Genomic DNA, 24,291 nt, shown 5'->3' with positions numbered 1-24,291 from the left:
ACGTGTGACTCTACACTGACCATATTAATGTATAAGCCTTATGTGTGACTCCCCACTGACCGTATTAATGTAAGCCTTATGTGTGATTCTTTACTCTGACCGTATTACTTTGATTGTATTTTATACGATCAGTGTAGAGTCACACATAAGGCTTATACATTAATACGGTCAGTGTAGAGTCACACAAGCCTTATGTGTGATTCTCTACGCTGGCCGTATTGATGTCTAAATCTGACGTGTGACTCTACACTGACCGTATTAATTAATGTATAAGCCTGATAGGTGACTCTACACTGATCGTATTAATTAATGTATCAGCTTTATATGTGACTCTACACTGATCGTATTAATTTATAAGCCTTCTGTGTGACTCTACATTGACCGTACTAATGTTAATGCCTGATGTGTGACTCATATTACCGTATTAATGTATCAGCCTTATGTGTCATTCTACACTGACCGTATTAATGTATAAGTCTTATGTATGACTCTACACTGACCATATAAATGTATAAGCCTTATATGTGACTCTACACTGACCGTATTAATGTATAAGTCTTATGTATGACTCTACACTGACCATATAAATGTATAAGCCTTCTGTGTGACTCTACACTGACCGTAGTAATGTATAAGCCTGATAGGCGACTCTACACTGACCGTATTAATGTATAAGCCGTATGTGTGACTCTACACTGACCGTATTAATGTATAAGTATTATGTGTGACTCAACACTGACCGTATTAATGTATAAGCCTGATAGGTGACTCTACACTGACTGTATTGATGTATACGCCTGATAGGTGACTCTACACTGACCGTATTAATGTATAAGCCTGATAGGTGACTCTACATCGACTGTATTGATGTATAAGCCTGAAAGGTCACTCTACGCTGACCGTATTAATGTACAAACTTGATAGAAGACTCTACACTGACCGTATTAAGGTATCATCCTTATGTGTGACTCTACACTGACCGTATTAATGTATAAGCCTTATATGTGACTCTACACTGATCGTATTAATGTAGAAGCCTTATGTGTGACTCTACACTGACCGTATTAATGTATCAGCCTTATGTGTGACTATACACTGATCGTATTAATGTATAAGCCTGATAGGTGACTCTACACTGACTGTATTGATGTATAAGTCTGATAGGTGACTCTACACTGGCCGTATTAATGTATCAGCCTTATGTGCGACTCTACACTGATCGTATTAATGTATAAGCCTTATGTGTGACTCTACACTGATCGTATTAATGTATAAGCCTTATGTGTGACTCTACACCGACCGTATTAATGTATAAGCCTTATGTGTGGTTCTCTACTCTGACCGTATTTATGTAAAAGCCTTATGTGTGATTTTTTATGCTGGCCGTATTGATGTATAAGTCTGACGTGCGACTCTACACTGACCGTATTAATGTAAAAGCCTTATTGGTGACTCTACACTGACCTTAATAATGTATAAGCCTGATAGGTGACTCCACACTGACTGTATTGATGTATAAGCCTGAAAGGTGACTCTACGCTGACCGTATTTATGTACAAACTTGAGTGTTGACTCTACAATGACCGTATTAAGGTATAAACCTGATAGGTGACTATATACTGACCGTATTAGTGTATCAGCCTTATGTGTGACTCTACACTGACCGTATTAATGTATAAGTCTTATGTGTGATTCTCTACTTTGGCCGTATTAATGTATCAGCCTTATGTGTGACTCTACACTGACCGTATTATAATGGATAAGTCTTATGTGTGACTCTACACTGACCGTATTATAATGGATAAGTCTTATGTGTGACTCTACACTGACCGTATTATAATGGATAAGTCTTATGTGTGACTCTATACTGACTGTATTAATGTATCAGCCTTACGTGTGATTCTACACTGACCGTATTAAAGTATATGCCTGATAGGTGACTTTACACTGACTGTATAGATGTATAAGCCGGATAGGTGACTCTACACTGACCGTATTAATGTATAAGCCTGATAGATGACTCTACATTGACCGTCTTAATGTATAAGCCTAATATGTGACTACAAGTTGACTTTATTAATGAATATTAAACCTTATGGGTGACTCTACACTGACATATTAACACGTGTATAAGACTTTAGTGGGACGTTGCACTGACCGTTTTGTATATATAAACCTTATGTGCGACTCTACTTCGGCCGCATTTATGTACATGTATGAGCCTTATATATGACTCTTTGACCGTATCAGTCTTGTGTGTTACGTTTCTACATTAACTATGAGTTGTAAAACCAACTTACTACTTATTAATGAACTCAGTTGGTAATTCCCCACGTTATCCAGTAATTAATTCACAGGGATACTCGACCAACTGCATGCTATATGTCAAGTAATGTGTCATAACAGCAAAGAAAATTAAAGTGCTTGAAATGAAATAAAAGTAATATAAAGAAATCTGGTACTATAGGTACCGGTGAATATCAACTATACATCATTAAAATATTTCATTTAGAACATATTGAGATGTGCATTAAAAAGGGAATAACCTTACGCTGTCTCAAAATGTAAAATTTCTAGTTTGAAACAAGATAGAAATGTTGAGCATATTGACGTCTCTAAGTGAAACAGAAATACGTGAACTGAATTGACCTTTGGTCGGACATTTAAATAAAATCAATACACTAAATTGATATTTTCAAAACGATCATTGTTATTGTGACAGAATGTGAAGAAAATATGATCCCTTATCAAATGGCGAAAGAAAATGGGTTAACAGATTGAGTTACCCTGTTACACATAACAATTAATGGGTAACAGATTGAGTTACCCTGTTACACATAACAGATTGAGTTACCCTGTTACACATAACAATTAATGGGTAACAGATTGCGTTACCCTGTTACACATAACAGATTGAGTTACCCTGTTACACATAACAATTAATGGGTTAACAGATTGAGTTACCCTGTTACACATAACAATTAATGGGTAACAGATTGAGTTACCCTGTTACACATAACAATTAATGGGTAACAGATTGAGTTACCCTGTTACACTTAACAATTATTTAAACTGTTAAATAAATGAATGGGGTAAATATATTCAACATTCCGTTCTATATTGTTATGTGTGGGAGTTTAAATCGACTTACTTTTTATTGCTAGCTATGATAAGTGGTATCTATTTCTAGTTGTTCCAGAAATTGACATTTTACTGTTTTGGTAGTGATCACAAAAAATAAACACAGCATATCAGCAACTAACAATGATCAATCAAAGGTACGGCAACTAGTAATCACATTCTAGACGATTTCCAATCCTACTCGAAACTTCCTAAAAGCATATACTAGTCTTATTAAAAGTCTCTTTAGATAATTCCCATTATATCTTCTAAACAATTTACAGGGATAGCAACTGTTTACACCGAAAATAGCTAGGGTATGTTTTACTTAGATTCGTTACCATTAGGTCTATTTATCTGTTTGTAGCTGGTTTAATACTTTTTATCCTGCTATCTACCTTTCTTCTATACTATAGACTATAATATAGTGGTGCACATACAACACGAAGCGTATATAAACATATACGAAACGTCTCCTGGTAACCTGCATCTGTTGCGAGCGTACGGTTATGTTCAGATTACTGTATAGATCACAGTTTGATTCGTAGTCCTTATTGTGGTTCGCGTTAAGTGTGCTGGAAAAAAGACACGCAAGCGAGACTTGAAGTCTAATTGAAATGTTTATAGTGCAGAGGCGGATTTAGGGGGGGGGCAGGGGGCCCGGGCCCCCCTTTTTGGGAAAAAAATTGGTTGCTTATATAGGGAATCACTGAAGCGTGACTGGAGCGGGCCCCCTCTTAGGTCAGTCAGTGGGCCCCCACTTATGAAAATTTCTGGATCCGCCACTGTAGTGATACACCTTGGGTTTGTGTTTCTAATACTGACTTTATTCACTGATCGATTTTGATAGTTTTTATTAGTTTGTCAGTTATCTTCCATAGAAGTTTGAATGTCCATTTATTAGTTTGTCAGTTATCTTCCATATGAGTTTGAATGTCCATTTATTAGTTTGTCAGTTATCTTCCATATGAGTTTGAATCTCCATTTATTAGTTTGTTAGTTATCTTCCATAGGAGTTTGAATGTCCATTTATTAGTTTGTTAGTTCTTCTTCAATAGGAGTTTAAATGTCCATTTATTAGTGTGTCAGTTCTTCATCCATATATGTATATGAGTTTGAATATTCAATTAGTAGCTTCAGTCTCGTTGTCACACAGTCGATCCTAGAACGGAGGGAATAACTAAAAGGAGAAGGAGACAACCTAGAACTCTTGACCATTTAAACATTTCTCAGTGGTGCTAGTTTAATGGTTTTTTTCTCCAAATGTGCGAATCACGATTTGTCTCTGTGTGATGCGGGTGTTCCAAGAACGGAGGAAATAACTCAATGAGGAAGAGGAAAAACCCTATGAAATCGTTCTATTCCTTTAGTAGTACAGATGTCTAGTTCAACAAAACAATACAACAATGCGAATTGAAAAAAAATCCTATACGTTTTTAAAAGTTAAAAGGATAACCCAAGTTGCATCAGGTCAGTGCAGAATAATACAATATTTGTACAGCGTAGGAAACTGTAAAATTTATTTTTATTCGACGAGCCTCGTTTTTATCTCTTCTATCCCTAGAGAAAAACAGATATTTTCGTACACTAAATGGACATATGACTTGATACATCTACCCCAAAATTGATAGTTGTGTTCTATCGTGTGACCTACCACCGAAAAGATACTTATTTCGTTCGATTTACTACAGAAGGGTCTCTACCGCTGGATCGATATTGCAATTGTGTGAATTGCTATCGCTTGATCGATACTGATATAATTTGATTTACTACCGAAGGGTCGATACTTCTTATCGTGTAATTTACTACCGCTTGATCAATACTTTTAATACTACGAATTCGAAACTTCTATCGCTTCATTTACTTCTACAAAATCGAAACTGCTATCGCTTCATTTACTTTTACAAAATCGAAACTTCTATAGCTTCATTTACTTCTACAAAATCGATACTTCTATGGCTTGATTTCATAATGCAGGGTTGCGTTCAATATCATAGCGGCTACGATTTATGACTTGTCGGTTTGGTTCTGTTGTATGTCTATTGATTGTTATGTTAAACATGAGGTCAGTTTGGTTCTGTTTTATGTTTATTGATTGTTATGTTATATATGAGGTCAGTTTGGTTCTGTTTTGTGTCTATTGATTGTTATGTTATACAAGGGAAATCGGAATAAAAATAGGACATGTTATCCCGGTCTGATTCCTTTTGTTTCATAATAGATTTGAGTAGAGAGGTAAAACATCTTATCATTTATATTTAACAGATACCCAGTGGGTATAGCAACAGTGTGATATGTTTGCCATCGAAGGGATAAAAGTTATAGCGGTAAGTAATTACCCGCTCAACAAACAGTATTTGTTATGTAACCCTCCCAATCATGCGTTATTTTACCCTCCCAATCATTCGTAATGTTACCCTCCCAATCCTCCGCTATGCTTCCCTCCCAACCCTCTCAATCCTCCGCTATGTTATCCTCCCAATCCTCCGCTATGTTACCCTTCCAATCCTCCGTTATATTACCCTTCAAATCCTCCGCGATGTTACCCTTCAAATCCTCCGCTATGTTACCCTCACATCCCTTCAAATCCTCTGCTATGTTACCTCCCCAATCCTCCGCTATGTTACCCTCCAAATCCTCCGCTATGTTACCCTCCCAATCCTCCGCTATGTTACCCTCCAAATCCTCCGCTATGTTACCCTCCAAATCCTCCGCTATGTTACCCTTCCAATCCTCCGCTATATTACCCTCCCAATCCTCTGCTATGTTACCCTCCCAACCCTTCCAGTCCTCCGCTTTGTTACCCTCCCAACCCTCCCAATCCTTCGCTATGTTACCTTCCCAATCCTCCGCTATATTACCCTCCCAATCCTCCGCTATGTTACCCTCCCAATCCTTTGCTATGTTACCCTCCCAATCCTCCGCTATGTTATCCTCCCAATCCTTTGCTATGTTACCCTCCAAATTCTACGCTATGTTACCCTCCCAATCCTTCGCTATGTTACCTTCCCAATCCTCCGCTATATTACCCTCCCAATCCTCCGCTATGTTAACCTCCCAATCCTCTGTTATGTTACCCTCCCAATCCTCCGCTATGTTACCCTCCCAATCCTCCGCTATGTACCTCCCAATCCTTCGCTATGTTACCCTCCAAATCCTCCGCTATGTTACCCTCCCAATCCTTCGTTATGTTACCTTCCCAATCCTCCACTATGTTACCCTCCCAATCCTTCGCTATGTTACCCTCCCGATCCTCCGCCTAGGTGGCCGAGTGGTCTAGCGCGTCGGTCACAGTGCAATGCGATTTGGTGTCACAATATCTCAGTAGCAAGAGTTCGAATCCCGGCGAAGGAAGAACAAAAACATTGTTAGGCTGATGTCAACGCCATTTTTATACGTGTGCATGTAATAAGTCTCGTTGCAGAGGGGTCTAAATATAGCACAAACAACATTTTCCAAAAGACCGAAAGAGTGAAAAAATATATTTTCGCAAAACGCATTTGACTAATAGGTCCTATACTTATCTAATACAAAGTAGAAAACAATATACTTGCGGCAAAGATGGTAAACCACAAAATGAGGTGCTAAACTTACACCATATCCGGATTTCGACAATTAATGTCTCTTCAGTGATGTTACGGATGTTTGGAGGGTCATTTAATTTACCTCAATTTAGGATAGACTCTTGAATTTTAAAGAGTCGAAATAAGATGAACGGCTTACATAAAGGGGAGGGAAAATATAATACAAGCCCAAACGAAATAAATATAAACAAGTCTAAATTGAAAACAACGTTCAAACCTATGGTTGCGTTGGATAAAAACTGCAATTTTTATACATGTGTATGTAACAAATTTCGTTGTAGAGGGGTCTAAATATAGCACAAACAACATACATATATATATATATATATCTTTCCATAACGGAACACGGAGAAAAAAACCGAATTAACTCCCCCTTATTTCCTGATTTATATCTTATCAAATGTCTTGTTGATTGAAATTTGAATGTACTAAAGTGTATTTTGGTCCAATCAACAAAGAGAACATGGAAATTAGATGATGATAATTGATAATCAGCTGTTAAATAATTTTCAAAAGTCATATAAGATAAGATAAGATAAGATAAGATAAGATAAGATATTTTATTTTCCAATTATGGGCCCCAAAGGGCATAAACATTACAACATCAATAATTTTTTTCATAATACAATACAAACAATGAGATAAAAAAAAAAGTTAAACGAGAACTATTTAAGTTCTTAAAGAATACGTAGATAAAGAATCTATAATATGTTTTTTTTTTTAATACTAATGCATTTTATTGCAAGTGTGGTTGATATAGATAACAAACAAGCAGCCCAAAAAGAAAAAAAGAAAAATAGATATCCACATATGTATAGTACACAAAAAGTTGGATCAATTAAATATATAATAATTAGCCAAAAAGAAAGTAGAAATTAAACATGTCCATGACTCATCCTGTGTCAGCAGCAAATAGGAAAGCATTATGGTTTCCTAAAGGCAGCTGACACCAGGGGGCGATACCTTATGGGCCATAGGCATGTAAAATGTGTGTAAATGTCATATATAATTATAAATAAAGTTGTATTGCAGGCACACATTTAATCGAGATTTGTAAAAAGAAAAGTAATATTGGATTCTATATATATATCCTATATTAACCGAAGGGCGACAAAATCACAAATATATTTCATAGTACAAATGTATATAAAGAAAAAGCAGAAAAGAAACTTTGCATGAAGATACTTCATAAACCCAAAATTATACGCTTTTTACACAGCTTTTTTTTTATCTTTTTTTTTTTATCTTTTTTTTTTATTTACAAATCGTTAGGACACATATTTTCTTAACAAAAGTATTGGTTAAAAAACCGTGGCCAACATGAAGAAAATCTTGTAGTTTCACTTATGACCTACCGAATTAAGCCTATTAACTGGGTTTGTAATAACATGAGCAACACAACGGGTTCAACATGTGGGGCAGGATCTTCTTACCCTTCCAGAGCACCTGAGATCTTTTTTATTTTGGTGGGGTTCGTGTTGCTTAGTCTATAGTTCTCTATACTTTGTCTTGTGTGGTTTTTTTGTCTATTTGTCTTTTTCTTTTTTAGTCATGGCGTTGTCAGTACGAGTTTGAATGTCCATCTGATATCTTTCGTCTCTCTTTAACACTTACAGTTAATTTTTCACATTGAATTACTTCCCTTTCTCCGGTTGATTACCTCACTTATATCGTTAAATCTGGGTTTTTATAAAAGTCAAATAGTATTCATTGGTTTTACAAGAATTGGTGAATGTTTTGTGGTGTACATTTGTAAAAAAAATATGGTTTTCAAATGCCCTCATAAGACTGTTGATTCAGTTATAAAAAAGTTATGGTGTATAGTTTTTGTCAACGTAGATATACCTTAAAAATGCACACAATTTCCCAAAACGCGAAGGACAGTCAAGACCTTTCCCTAACGACATTCGTTAAGCAATAAGATTAAGTTGTCTCGTTCAGAACTTGAGCTTTATCTGAGGCCCCAGGTTGTCGTTGGCTCGTTATGTCCGGTCCCCACCTCTAAATATATTGACACAGGAGCAATAATCAAGTGATCTGTTGTTTATACAAAGGAATACAACAATCATTTGTTAATATTGCAGTAAAAATTTAGTATGTTAATTTTTAATCCAGAGCACAAATATTGATCCCCAATTCATGTATGTTTGTGTAAAAAAAGGAGGGGAGTCATATTAACCGAATCCTTAGTTTCTATATTTTTATTCATACACTTTTTAAAAAAAAATTCGCCCATTTGTTTGTCGTAAGCCATGATTAGTTGCGGAAATTAAAAGAAAGAAGAAAAAAAAAAAACCATAAAAAAAAACTACCCCCCCCCCCGTATATTGAGAAGAAAATGGTAGGGCAAAAACAATTGCCTTGTCCCCATGTAGCTATGATCCGGATAAAGTTCCCATACTGCAACATCCTATTCAATAATTTTATATAGAAATACCATACCTTTTTTGTTGTTAACGTTATCATGGTTATGACAAAATATGGGTTTTGATCAATTTTGGGGTAGGGGTGAAATTTAGTTTCTTTTTTCAAAATGGGGGCTTCAATGGATTTCATTAAAAGTTAGAGAAATTCCATATTTTCTCCCAGGTCCCCACAATCAGATATTTAAATTACATGAAATGATTTTGACAGTTGTCCGTACGCACTTCTAATCTAGTATTCTATTATTAACTCAGGGTGTAACGCATTTAGTGAAGCATGTCGACTCTGCTTGAAAGAAAAGTCACGGTCACACAATGTTGGATATGTTGTCCCGACATGGTTTATATAAATAAATATAACACGTGGAAACTACATACACGTGATTTGTACGCGGATATGTTTTTCTTGTGTATTTTTTGTTGTTCACCGACTAATCGAGCTACTTTTCATTTATTGACAATTCATGTGAAAATATAGTGTTAACGACAATGAATAAAAATAAATAACTAATAATAGAAAATCAATACGAACTACTGGGCATTTTAATAACATTTAACCTTTTATTCTGAGAAACGCGATGTGATGGTTGTGTAACTTCCGATCGCATTGTGTTCACATTGTCTTCCGGTGAACTATTAAAATTCTTATTGGTCTGGAATAATATCCATCAAGGTAAGTCACTACAAATAAAGATTTTTTTATACCACTGATTGATTAATTGTTTCTATCTACTTTAAACTATTTCTTCACCACACATATTAACGGAGTGTTGATACCCTTGCCATCGTTTAAGCCTTGTATAATACCGAGATGGTCAATATATCGACAGGTCATTTTTAGTAAATATCAGGAATAATAAGAATGTACCACAACAAATCTATGATGCCTGTTTATTTAATTATTATTAATTTTTGTTTATTGTTCGATCCTTAAAATAAATTTGTTTCGGAACTTATTTGCCATTTGTTATCATTTCTACAGCAGCATATTAATATAATATTTTATTTAACATGTTCAAAGAAAATCAAGGCTGATACGATAGTCATAATAATTAACAAGATAGATATGGGGTGTAACGTCCAGTGGCATGTAGTACAGTAATATACAGATGTAAGGACGAGAACAAGATAATTAGATCATTTGAATATGAAGCTGGTTCGAACTAGATCGGCATTGTCCATATATAATCTATACGAATTCAGACAACTTAAAAAAAAAAACCTGTAGCTTGAAACCAATGCGCTTTAAATAAACTGATTCGCTTATCATTCTTACCTGGTAAAAATACGTCATTTTTTTTCTTTTATTGCAATTAGTTTGGTTTGCTTACGTTACAGTAGATCTAACTTGTTTTTGAAATACTAAGGCTTTTCTACCTCAGGCATGTCAGGCATAGCTAGATTACATTAGCTGGATTTGGCAAAACTTTAAGGAATTTTGATCCTCAATGCTCTTCAGCTTCGTTCTTTATTTGGCCTTTTTAACTTTTTTGGATTCGAGCGTCACTGATGAGTCTTTTGTAGACGAAACGCGCGTCTGGCGTATATACAAAATGGTCCTGGTATCTATGATGAGATTATTTACTGGCATTTTGTAGGTTTAGTATAGATGATCAGATAGTTTATACCTATTATATCATTCTGATCTATTTAATGATATTCAATTCACGAGTCCTTGCAGCATATCTGTAATTGACTCAGTTTCTTCATCAGGCCCGAAACATGTCTGAAATGGACTCAGTTTCTTCATCAGGCCCGACAGCATAACTGCAATGACTCAGTGTTTTCATCAAGCCAAGCAGCATGTCTGTTATGACTCAGTTTCTTCATCAGGCCCGACAGCATGTCTGTAATTGACTCAGTTTCTTCATCAGGCCCGGCAGCATGTCTGTAATTGACTCAGTTTCTTCATCAGGACCGGCAGCAAATCTATCTGTAATTGACTCAATTTCTTCATTTGTTCATCAGGCCTGGCAGCATGTCTGTAATTGACTCAGTTTCTTCGTCAGGCCCGGCAGCATGCCTGTAATTGACTTAGTTTCTTCATCAGGCCCAGCAGCAAATCTTTCTGTAATTGACTGTTTCTTTATCTGTTCATCAGGCCCGGCAGCATGTCTGTAATTGACTCAGTTTCTTCATCAGGCCCGGTAGCATGTCTGTAATTGACTCTTTTTCTTCATGATCCGTCCGCATGACTGTAATTGACTCAGTTTATTCATCAGGCCCGACAGCATAACTGGAATGACTCAGTTTATTCATGGGTCTTTACAGCATGTCTGTAATTGAATCAGTTTCTTCATCAGAACCGGCAGCATGTCTGTAATTGAATCAGTTTCTTCATCAGACCCGTCCGCATGTCTGTAATTGACTCAGTTTCTTCATCAGGCCCGACAGCATGTCTGTAATTGACTCAGTTTCTTCATCAGGCCCGACAGCATGTCTGTAATTGATTCAGTTTCTTCATCAGACCCGTCCGCATGTCTGTAATTGACTCAGTTTCTTCATCAGGCCCGACAGCATAACTGGAATGACTCAGTTTATTCATCAGGCCCGGCAGTATGTCTGTAATTGACTCAGTTTCTACATCAGGCGCGGCAGCATGTCTGTTATTGACTAAGTTTCTTCATCAGGCCCGACAGCATAACTGGAATGACTCAGTTTATTCATCAGGCCCGGCAGTATGTCTGTAATTGACTCAGTTTCTACATCAGGCGCGGCAGCATGTCTGTTATTGACTCAGTTTATTCATGGGTCTTTACAGCATGTCTGTAATTGATTCAGTTTCTTCATCAGACCCGTCCGCATGTCTGTAATTGACTCAGTTTCTTCATCAGGCCCGACAGCATAACTGGAATGACTCAGTTTATTCATCAGGCCCGGCAGTATGTCTGTAATTGACTCAGTTTCTACATCAGGCGCGGCAGCATGTCTGTTATTGACTAAGTTTCTTCATCAGGCCCGACAGCATAACTGGAATGACTCAGTTTCTTCATCAGGCCCGGCAGTATGTCTGTAATTGACTCAGTTTCTACATCAGACGCGGCAGCATGTCTGTTATTGACTCAGTTTCTTCATCAGGCCCGGCAGCATGTCTGTAATTGACTCAGTTTCTTCATCAGGCCCGACAGCATGTCTGTAATTGATTCAGTTTCTGCATCAGGCCCGGCAGCATGTCTGTAATTGACTCAGTTTCTTCATCAGGCCCGACAGCAAATCTGTAATTGACTTAGTTTCTTCATTAGGCCCGGCAGCATGTCTGTAATTGACTCAGTTTCTTCATCAGGCCCGACAGCATAACTGTAATGACTCAGTTTGTTTATCAAGCCCGGCAGCATGTCTGTAATTGACTCAGTTTCTTCATCAGGCCCGGCAGCATGTCTGTAATTGACTCAATTTCTTCATCAGGCACGGCAGCATGTCTGTAATTGACTCAGTTTCTTCATCAGGCCCGGCAGCATGTCTGTAATTGACTCAGTTTCTACAGCAGGCCCAGCAGCATGTCTGTAATTGACTTAGTTTCTTCATCTGTTCATCAGGCCCGCAGCATATCTGTAATTGACTCAGTTTCTTCATCAGGCACGCCAGCAAATCTGTTATTGACTCAGTTTCTTCATCAGACCCGGCAGTATTTCTCTATTGACTCATTTTCCTCGCGGATTCTAGAAGCATGTACGTATCGACTCAGTTAATTTACGGGTTCTTGCAGCATATATATCTGTAATTGACTCGGTTTATTCACGGGTTCTTGCAGTATGGCTGTAATTGACACAGTTTCGTCACCATGACACAGTTTCTTCACCAGGCCCGAGCATGTCTGTAATTGACTCAGTTTCTTCACATATCATCGTATCATGTTTGTATTTTACTGAATTTCTCACGGGTCCTGGCAACATTTTTGTCGAACCTGCGTATTTTGCCACAGAAAGCGAGACATAGGGGTAGTGAACCAGCGGCAGGGTCTACTAGGTAATCATATGATGACAGGGGTCACTCATACAGGGTCTATTAGGGTATCATTAAATTAAGATGTCACTCATGCAGGGTCTATTAGGTTTTGATGACCGGTGTCATTCATACAGGGTCTACTAGGGTATCATAAGATGACAAGTGTCACTCATGCAGGGTCTACTGGGGTATCATAAGATGACAGGTGTCACTCATGCAGGGTCTACTAGGGTATCATAAGATGACATGTGTCACTCATGCAGGGTCTACTAGGGTATCATAAGATTACAGTTGTCATTCATACTGGGTCTACTAGGGTATCATAAGATGACAGGTGTCACTCATGCAGGGTCTACTGGGGTATCATAAGATGACAGGTGTCACTCATGCAGGGTCTACTAGGGTATCATTTGAATCTTATGTTTCCAACATTATATCACAAGTCACACTGTGTAAACAAAAAACTTGGACTAAAACTTATATGAATTTAAATCTATAAATTTTTCATGTGAACTTTTTGTAATAGTAGACAAGTTAATTTGTATATATATAAAGTGGATAGCAAATCAACCTAACGATGTTAGAGTAGAACTGATTTGTCACTTCCTCCCCATTCGGGGCTGCCACCTGTTCTTTTTATTTCTAACTTCTACCAAAACACCGCCAAGCGTTGCGCAGACACCTTATCCCCGCCTCTAACTAAATCTTATAAAAATAAGCTTTCGTTTCGGAAGGTGTTACCTTCTCGCAGGAATTATTAAACAAGGATATCTGATACAATAGAATATATACAATTCGTCTAAATAACAGCCCAACAATGCTAGATCTGTAAATTGACGCAAATTTACAGATGTTTGGTTCTTCCCTTGCCGGGATTCGAACTCATGCTACTGATATATCGTGACACTAAATATCCTTGCATTGTGCCCGACGCTAGACTACTGGACCATCTAGGCTCTGAAATAGATGTTCAAAATAACTATGATGACTTACACATCTTATTCTATAATGCCTGTGTCGTTACAACAGTAAGCAAAAATGTTAAATATCAAATATTAATGATAAGCTAACCACTAAAAATTTCCGTTTATATATTACATGTATTAAGACCTCTAATCTTAATCGTTAATTACACTTTTACATTCGACGTATCCTGACACGATTTTGATTTACATCACAACTGAGGCTACACAAAAATGAATTGCTCACACTCCCAAAGTATTCGCATTTATTTAATTCAGGATTTTGGTCCTTTCAATCATGGAATAACATGAACATGAATATTTTGTACCATGGCTAAGCTCCGCCTTCGTTCCTTTAGATTCTAGTTGAGTTGCATATTTAATTAGCAAAGTATGGTACAACATCAATTTGCATTTAATATACCATGGTTTTCCGTAAACACAATTTTTAAGCGAATTATTGTATTAAAACATCAAAAGAAAAAATATAATTTATGTTACAACTTTGTTTATAGCGCCTCCTAAACGATTATTAATTGTTAATTACTGACTATTTGTTATCTATATTTTAACTGCGCCCTTGATTTCTACTTTTGTATCCCACTATCTAGGTATCTAATTTTATATCCCCCTTCCTTAATATCTAATAGTATATCTCCCTTTCTTGATATCTACTTGTATATCCCCTCTTTCTAGGTATTTATTTTTATACCCCCTTCCTTGATATCTATTTTTATATCCCCCTTTCTTTTTATCTACTTGTATATCCTTCTTCCTTAATATCTACTTTTATATCCCCCTACCTAAGTGTCCTTGATATCTCAGTCGGCTCAGGGGATATAAACTCTAAGCTGGGAATGTCACAGTATATACCCTGTCCGAGACCTGAATAACATATAATATCAACGAGTTGCATTGTGGGAAATTTCAGACGAATGTTAGCATTTGTACGAAGAAAGGCAAATTTCTCTGTATAAAGTAATGACTCTTTTCTTAAAACAGGGGGACATTTAACACGACATACGTCTGCTGTATAATTTCCATGAATTATTGTATGTAATAACAAGCAAGGTGTATTTTAAATAACGAGAAAATTGAATTGTTGAATAAAAGAAACATTACTGCACGATTTATCATTTATAGATGTACACATTCAATAAATATCATGTAGCAAATTCAGTGGAATGCAATTGAGATGAATTCAATTGTTTGCTAAGCCAAAATCACCTATAAGTCAAAGATACTGCTATATTTTAGTATATCAATGCGATGTTTATCTTATATCATAGCGATACTTTTTTAATATAAAAAAAATTATGAATGCGATACTTTTCTAATATAAATGCTAAAGTTTTCTAATATAAAATGAATACGATGACACGTCACAATGCATGTCAAGAAAACCGCAAACATTATTCACAAACTTAATTCATGGCCGGCTTAATGTTTGGGGATCAATATCACTAAAAGTTCGTATCTGTAACAAAATTAACGCTTACATGAACTAATCATTTCGAAAATGTTGCTTGATCCTATTGATAGTTAAAAGTGTTAACAACCTGTTCAGTCTATTGTTTTCAATCACATGGTTTAACCGACTAATTCTATTTGAAGTGATGGTGCAATGGCGGATTTGAATAGTCTACCCACCTATTAGATTATATTATAGGTCCAGTGGCGGATCCGGGGGGTGGAAATCCCCTTTTTTGGCCGATCATTGCATTTGAAGGGGGACATATGGTTGGACACCCCCTTTATCCTGGGATTCACCCTTTAGGTCACACTGCTATAGCCTATCTACATGGGTAATATGGAAATAGACAAAAAATATCATTACTTAAAAAAAAAACATTCATTCAAACAATCCAATCCAATACAGCTCCAAATAACAAAGAATATTCAAATGGTAAAATAAATATTCCATACAAATTAAAATGTACAAATGCTGATGTCCCGAACTTTTAAGATACCAACTGAATAGCCTCAGACTATAAATTGAACAACTTCAAATACAACGAAAATCAAAAATCTTGTCAAACAGAAAATGTATTTATTATTACCATAGAAATGAAACTATTGAGAAGGAAAACAGATCTTCTTGGATATCAAAGACTTTTCCCGTTGGTAAATCGAGATCTCTATGAACATAATCAGCTCGCGGCGTGGACGCTCTTTTACATCGCGAAAACCGTGAGGGCATTCTGATGTATTGTTGTCACAGAGATTTGACTTTCGTTTTTGACTAGTAACCGATCGTATGAATACGCGAACATTTCTTAGTGGCAAAATAACAATCCGTATCGCTTGTTATAAATTCATTTCATCAATAAATACTAAAAAAAAATGATTAGAAAACAAATAAATAAGATGTAAATGTCTGTTGACTTTAGAAATGTGTATATATCTTTTCTTTATTTATAAATTTAGATCGTCCAGTGCTGTTTATTTTGTATTTTTATTGACGTAATCGGTCTTGTACCATCATAATTGTCGTTACCGTTAGAAGTGTGCTAGTTCATATTGCACTTTACAAAAGATTCAGCACCCAAATGACGTTTTTGGAGGACTGGAAAGCAGTTATTTATAGGGGAAATTTTAAAGGTTTATAGATATAAGAAGATGGTGCATGAGTTCGAATGGGACAACTTTCCAACAAAGTAATAATTTGTATCAAGCAAACCATTATAGATCAAAGTAGGGCCTTAAACACGGAGCCTTAGCTCACAGCAAACACCACGCTATATAGAAACCAAACAGTTTCCAGTGTTAAACCATTCAAACAGGATAACCAACGGTCTATGTTGTATAAAAAAGGGAGATTCAAAAGTACAGGTCAGATTTGTCGAATCAATCTGAACGAGGACAGTATGATTCATCTTTGTCACTAGTTAGTATCATTGTTATCAATAAAGAAAGTCATCCATGCGTGCGTTTCGAGCATATCAAATATATATTATTTCGGTGCGTTCATTATAAAATTTGCTAAATGTTTTATATGTGAACAACAGGTTTGATACTTAGCTATTTGATGACGACATTGTTTATTAAATCCCATATCGGTACTGGTATTTTCAAATTTTGAAAATGGTGGATTGAACCTGGTTTTATAGCGCTAAACCTCTCACGTGTATGACAGTCTCTTCAAATTCTGTCATATTTACAACGATGCGTGAACAAAACAGACATAATAGGTAAAATTGTCAAAATATGGGTACAGCAGTCAAATATTAATACTAATAAGTACTAATATTGATATAATAACAAAAACACCGCTATGATATTTTAAAAGTATCGCATTGATATTAGAACTAATAGCATTCATTATAAAATTTGCTAAATGTTTTATATGTGAACAACAGGTTTGATACTTAGCTATTTGATGACGACATTGTTTATTAAATCCCATATCGGTACCGGTCATATCGGTACTGGTATTTTCAAATTTTGAAAATGGTGGATTGAACCTGGTTTTATAGCGCTAAACCTCTCACGTGTATGACAGTCTCATCAAATTCTGTCATATTTACAACGATGCGTGAACAAAACAGACATAATAGGTAAAATTGTCAAAATATGGGTACAGCAGTCAAATATTAATACTAATAAGTACTAATATTGATATAATAACAAAAACACCGCTATAATATTTTAAAAGTATCGCATTGATATTAGAACTAATAGCATTTGTATATTATTTTATATAAGAAAAACACAGCACTTCAAATTTTACACGGAAATAAACGTTTGCTTCTAACTAACTTCTGAATGTATATTTAGACTCAATTGTTCATATTTGAACAATAAGTTTTAAAGTAAGTATTTTATTTATTTTTCGTTGCCGAAAACAACATTTTCCGCATGGAATGTCTGCATATTTACAATTGACATTAGACAATATCGCTATGTGATATAAGAAAAGTTTTTATCGAATCGCTTCTTCCATAGACTGCCTTCATTGGTATCTACTTTTATACTTTCATACTTCTTCGTGCACCAGATTAACGTTCCCATTCCGACTAGACGTTGCCGCATGTTTCTACCTCTCTCCTCAGTTCGACAGAGTAAATTGATATATAGACGTCTTAATTATCAATTTCCAATCGAATTTGACAACTTCAAGATTCGTACCTATGAATGAAGCAAACGCAGGGAGAAATCTGTATATAAAGTATGATACATGTAGTGATGTAACTGTTGTACAGGTAATTTATCATGAAATGACAACAATAAACTCTATTTTAGTACATTGTTTAATTTTTGTTTTCATGTTTTCAGGACGACATAGAGAGAAAAATGTTCCCAGAAGACGATATGTAAGTACAGAATATGAATGAATTGCTTTACGTACCCCATCATAAAATGTAAACTTTATTTTTTTAAAGATTTTTAAGTAGAATTGCATTGATTGGCTCTCAGATTCTAAAACTTAATAAAGTGTATTCATAATCATCATTAATCATATAATGTACTGTGTTTACTGCACTTCGTGTCAGTTAAAAACGTGTTTAACACCATAATTTTATGAATTATATATATATATAGATGTGCTTGTTTGTTTATAAATGTGTGCCAGAACTATGTGTAAATTTAAATAAAACATGTATGAAATACAATACAATACATGTACATGTGATAACATTCATACTTCCGAGCAAGCTTATTAAATATACTTTCAATGAAGAATCCGTTTCTTTTTATAGTACAAGAAACTTCGACGGTTGCATGTGTAAATCTCTATTCGTTTTTTAACAAGGTGGATCAGAATCCACACGATCATCTTAAATTTTCTACCGGATTTTCGAGGGAAATCATCGGTTATTGGTTTCGGGATGTATGGCGGGCAGCTTCCAAACAATGTCCGTTAATTTACATGAAAACGCTTTGACAATTGACAATTTGAGATATGCGTTTCCTGTGACTAAATTAAGAGCAAGTTCAATTTTCAAGATTTAACCTTTCTCGTAGTTGAGTTGTCGCTCTTTTTAGCTCACAGGTGCCCGAAGAGCCCATGTGAGCTTATGCCATCACTTGGCGTGAGTCGTCTGTCGTCGTTAAAAATCATCTCCTCTGAAACCATTGGGCCAAATACTTTCAAACTTAAATCAAATGTTCCTTAGGGTATTTAGTTTATAAAGTGTATCCGAAATTTTGATCCATCGACAAACATGGCCCCCATGGCTAAAAATAGAACATAAGGGTCAAATGCAGTTTTTGGCTTATATCTCAAAAACTAAAGCTTTTAGAGCTAATCTGACCGGGGTGAAATTATGTAATTGGCCAAAATCTATCAGCCCTGAAATTTTCAGACGAATCGAACAACCCATTGTTGGGTTGCTGCCACTAAATTTGAAGTTTAAAGGACATTTTGCAGTTTTTTTGTAATTATCTTGAATATTATTATAGATAGATATAAACTGTAAAAAGCAATAATGCTCAGCAAAGTAAGATCTACAAAAAAACTTTTATATGACCAAAATTGTCAATTGACCCCTTAAGGTGGTATTGTCCTTTAAGGACAATTTTACATAATTTGTTCATCAAGTTTTCTAACATTTAAAAATCTCCCCCCTCTGAAACAACGTGGCCAAATACCTTTAAACTTTAACTTAATACAATACAATACAATACAATATTTTTATTTTCCAAATTAAAGGGCCCATTAAGAGCATAACATGACATAAAAATTACAGAGTGATTAAAGAAACATAAAATAATAATTCAAATGCATGAGGAAAGAATCAGTGGTCAAAGGGAGATAATTTTGATATCTTTTAGAGTATTTAAGTTAACTAATTTTATGATTTTCTAAGTTGCAGGCCTTTATCGAGGTATGCACATAAAATAGATAAAAATCTGCTATCTTCATTAATCATTATCCATGAAAAAAGATCTTTTCTGTTTGAATTATATAAACTGGGGTATTTTTTGATATAATCAGTCACATCTCTTCTGAGGTTATTGTAAAGGAGCATTCCAGAAGAAAGTGCATTTCATTTTCAATACAATTTGAATTACAATATATGCATATCCTCTCATGTCGAGGTAATATTTTATATTTACCACATACATTGGTAATTCGATCATGTCTGCCAGTTTCTATTCTTAAACAGTGATTACTGAGTCTGTATTTTGTTAACAAATGTTTTTGTGGGGGCTTTAAATCTAAATAATTTTCGTAGTCAAATGACCTTTTAAATGAAAAATAAGTGTTCAATTTGCCTTGATTCTGTAAATAAAAATCTCACATTTTCTCCCAATCATTTTGAAAATTTAATTTGAGCTGTTATCAGTCAGGGGTGCTACTTAAACAAGTGATTTCATTATCACCTATTTCAGTGATTTTTTTTATTCAGTTATCACCTATTTAAGTGATTTTGGTGTTTTCTTTGATCTTCAAATGCTAATTTCAGTGATTTTCCATATTTTCACACACTTTTCTGTAATTTTCGTACATAAATCAATTATCCCTTTATCTTTATATATCAGTTTCACCAGTGCGCTTGGGCAGTAAGTTAGTGCGCTAAAGCTTTTAAAAATACCCTTGGGAATTGTTCTGTAATCAAATATTCATTAACTACTCTTACTATCAGACAAAGGTCAACAATATTAGGTGACCTGATTGGTTTTCTTTAGAATTAGAATGATTTATTTTGAAGTTATGTCCTGATCTACAAATTATTCTAGTTTTTGCATATTCAAATAAACTGTAAAAACTGGCAGGCTTATCAAGCAAATGACAATTTCTGCATGTACATAGTTGTTTTTTCAATGGAATTCTGGTCTTTTTACCAATAAAAAAATCAAGCTTGTGTGAAAATTATCCAAAAATTGTTAAAAACACTTATTGAAGTGATTAAATTTTAACTTCTCAAATTACTTGTTTCAGTGATTTTGAAAAGTCTGTGCAAAATTTTTTAAATATTTCACAGCCAAAATCACTCAAAGGAGTGATTTTGAAATCACTTGTTTAAGTAGCACCCCTGGTTATGTTCCTTAGGGTATCTAGTGTATAAATTATATCCAAAGTTTTGATCGATCGACAAACATGGCTGCCATGGCAAAAAATAGAACACAGAGGTCAAATGCAGTTTTGGCTCATGTCTCAAAACCTAAAGCTTTAACAATTTTTCACAATTTGTTCAAATTTGCTTACATTTACAAATCTTCTCTGAAAAACAGGTGCGCGATTCAGGCTCTTGACAGCCTCAAAAGTGGTACTGATTATGTAATTGAGTTATTTCCCTTTAAACACAAATGGTTAATTATGTATACAGACTTTTGATTACACTAAGTGTTTTAGCTCAGATGAATCTAACAACCCAATGTTGGGTTGCTGCCACTAAATCGGTAATTTTAAGGAAATTTTGCAGTTTTTGGTTATTATCTTGAATGTTATTAATTATAAAGATAAACTGTAAACAGCAAAAATGTTTAGCGAAGTAAGATCTACAAATAAGTTTTATACAACACAAATTGTCAACTCCTTAAGGAATTATTGCCCTTTAAAGACAATTTTTCACAATTTCTTCGTTTATAAAAATATGTGGTATGATTGCCAATGGGACAACTCTCGACATGAGACCAAATGACACAGAAATTAACAACTATAGGGCATCGTACGGCCTTCCACAATAAGCAAAGCCCATACCATATAGTCAGCTATAAAAGGCCCCGAAATGACAATGTAAAACAATTCAAACGAGAAAACTAACGGCCTCATTTATATACAAAAATGAACGAAAAACAAATATGTAACACATCAACAAACGACAACCACTGAATTACAGAAATATCTTTATAAAACAGATTTGATCATGAAGACTTATATTCTCAATTTATTGGTCTGTATTTAGAGGAAGCCCCCATTTTGAATTCCAAAATTTTTGTGCCCCATTTATGTGCATTATGTTTTCTGGTCTTTGCCTCCGTTCTTTCGTTCGTCCGGTCGTTCGTTCGTCTGTCCTGCTTCAAGTTAAAGTGTTTGAAATAGTTCGAGGTAGTTTTTGATGAAGTCCAATCAACTTGAAACTTAGTAAACATGTTCCCTATGATATGCTCTGTCTACTTCTAATGCAAAAAAAGAGATTATGTCTTGATAGGCTCCGGACTTGGAACATACACATACAGAATGTGGCGGGTTTAAACATGTTAGCGGGATCCCTACCCCCTAACCTGGGACAGTGGTATAACAGTACAACATAAGAACATGTTAGCGAGATCCCTACCTCCAAACATGGGACAGTGGTGTAACAGTACAACATAGCGAGATCCATACCCCCTAACATGGGACAGTGGTGTCACAGTACAACATAGCGGGATCCCTACCCCCTAATCTGTGACAGTGGTGTAACAGTACAACATAAGAAGGAACGAATAGTTTGCTTACTTTAAAATAATCTTCTTCTTTGAAACTGCTGAATCAATTTCAGTCAAACTCGGATTGAACGAAGTTCAGAGTATCTAGTATAAATTTTGTAATTTTATTTCCTTGTTCGTCAAAAAAACATAGCCGCTATGTCTAAAATGGAATATATGGGTAACATGCAATTGTTTGAACAATTTAGAAGTGTATTTTTTTAATTGGTTGCTTCCAGGAAGCAATTCGCCGACATTTTTTCACTATACAAGTGACCTTAGCGTGACCCGTCTCGTAAAAATCCGATGATCGCTTTACTCCTGAATCTATGTTTAAAATAAACTACTATCTAATTGAACATGTTATACACGTGTTCAATATCCATGCTTCTTTGTGAGTTGTTTACTTAAGAATTGAATGCTTCTTTTTGTAACTTCATTGGGGTATAAAAACGTTGACTTAAGTACATTTTGTTTCCGTGCTTCATTCTAAAAATGTGCGCACGGTCAACGCTTTTACAACCCTAGGAATTTACAAAAAGAAGAATTCAATACTTATAATTACATTTTTTTAGTTAGGATCATGAAAACACGATTTTTTCAGGTTTTTATTTAATTTACCTGTGCACTTTATTGGGGTCATGAATGATAAATTTTATTGTGTAATGAAGTTGATTAAGGAATAACGTGAGATTGCAGTGTAGCCAATCAAAATAACGTATTATAATGAAACATACATCTTATGTAATTATTATAAGGTGATAAGCGACAAACTACGGCTTAAATCACGGCAATTAATTAGCTGCCATATTTTTATCATAACAGACAGAGAGAAGAAACAAAATTGACGATAATACGATATGTTTGCGTTTACGGTACCAAGTCAGTACTTTCACCCTACTAGGTTTTGACAGTAAACACGTTGATGCATAGTCTTTACGGCACCAACAATCTAATTAAAAACCAATCTCTCATCGCTCCCGTTTTCTGATACGCGCACGCGACATATCAGAAAACGGGAGCGATGAGACGGATCGGTTTTTAATTAGATTGCGTTACCAAGTCAGTACTTTCAACCTACTAAGTTTGACAGTAAACACGTTGATGCATAGTCTTTACGGTACCAAGTCAGTCAAATGTAATTTTGTATTTGAGAAAGTTGAGACATCTACAACCAGCTTATTACAATGTAACAAAGTTATATGAAGTATGACAGTTTCAAATCACTTATAAGGAATTATTTATTGTTATAAGTAACGGGTGTATAATGTACAATACCTAATTATTCATTTAGTTTTGATGGGGAAACAAATAGAGACATCGATTGACGGTTACGTTTTTTTTTATTTAGTTTCCTACGCTCTAGGTATTCGCTAATAGATTGGTTGTTATTTATTAACGATTAGTGAGAAACATTACAGTGAATTAAGAACGAGAATTACAAATGTTGTAATGGATGAAATTAAAAAGTTATATTACTCAATGCACTGTAGACTTCTTAATATATAGATGATAAAAGATAAGCTTGCATGTAGAAATGGTCCTGTATAGATGATAAAAGATACACTTGCCTGTAGAAATAGTCCTGTATAGATTATACATGCAGATGAATTTTGTTAATTATCATATGTTAAATACGAATTTTTTGTGGGAAATATTAATGTAATACGATTCTTTATAACATCTTGAATAAAATCGACACAAAACAATTCTTTTTTTTTTCTTTGCTTTTTAACACGTTTTACCGTATGTTTGTATCCTCTTACACCGCAAAGCCATGAAGTCTTTTTAACACGTTTTACCGTATGTTTGTATCCTCTAACACCCCAAAGCCATGAAGTCTTTTTAACACGTTTTACCGTATGTTTGTATCCTCTTACACCGCAAAGCCATGAAGTTTTA

At 35.1% G+C, this 24,291-nt stretch overlaps 1 protein-coding gene across 3 annotated transcripts in view; it reads left to right on the top strand.

The window, feature by feature from the left end:
* LOC143071085 (solute carrier family 23 member 2-like) overlaps positions 1-24,291 on the top strand; it is a 73,538-nt gene that overhangs the window by 4,374 nt on the left and 44,873 nt on the right. The window contains exons 1-2 of one of the 3 annotated variants that reach the window (XM_076245167.1): positions 5,386-5,447; positions 18,310-18,347. In XM_076245167.1, coding sequence (XP_076101282.1) covers positions 5,415-5,447; positions 18,310-18,347 — 71 coding nt within the window. In that variant the 5' untranslated portion in view covers positions 5,386-5,414. Of the gene's footprint in view, positions 1-5,385; positions 5,448-9,456; positions 9,801-18,309; positions 18,348-24,291 lie in introns of those variants that run through there. The other 2 variants (XM_076245169.1, XM_076245170.1) reach the window with 2 other exon arrangements.

The sequence above is a fragment of the Mytilus galloprovincialis genome, chromosome 4 (genome assembly GCF_965363235.1).
Source record: "Mytilus galloprovincialis chromosome 4, xbMytGall1.hap1.1, whole genome shotgun sequence".
Classification (NCBI taxonomy): domain Eukaryota; kingdom Metazoa; phylum Mollusca; class Bivalvia; order Mytilida; family Mytilidae; genus Mytilus; species Mytilus galloprovincialis.
This window is presented reverse-complemented; position numbering and strand designations above follow the sequence as displayed.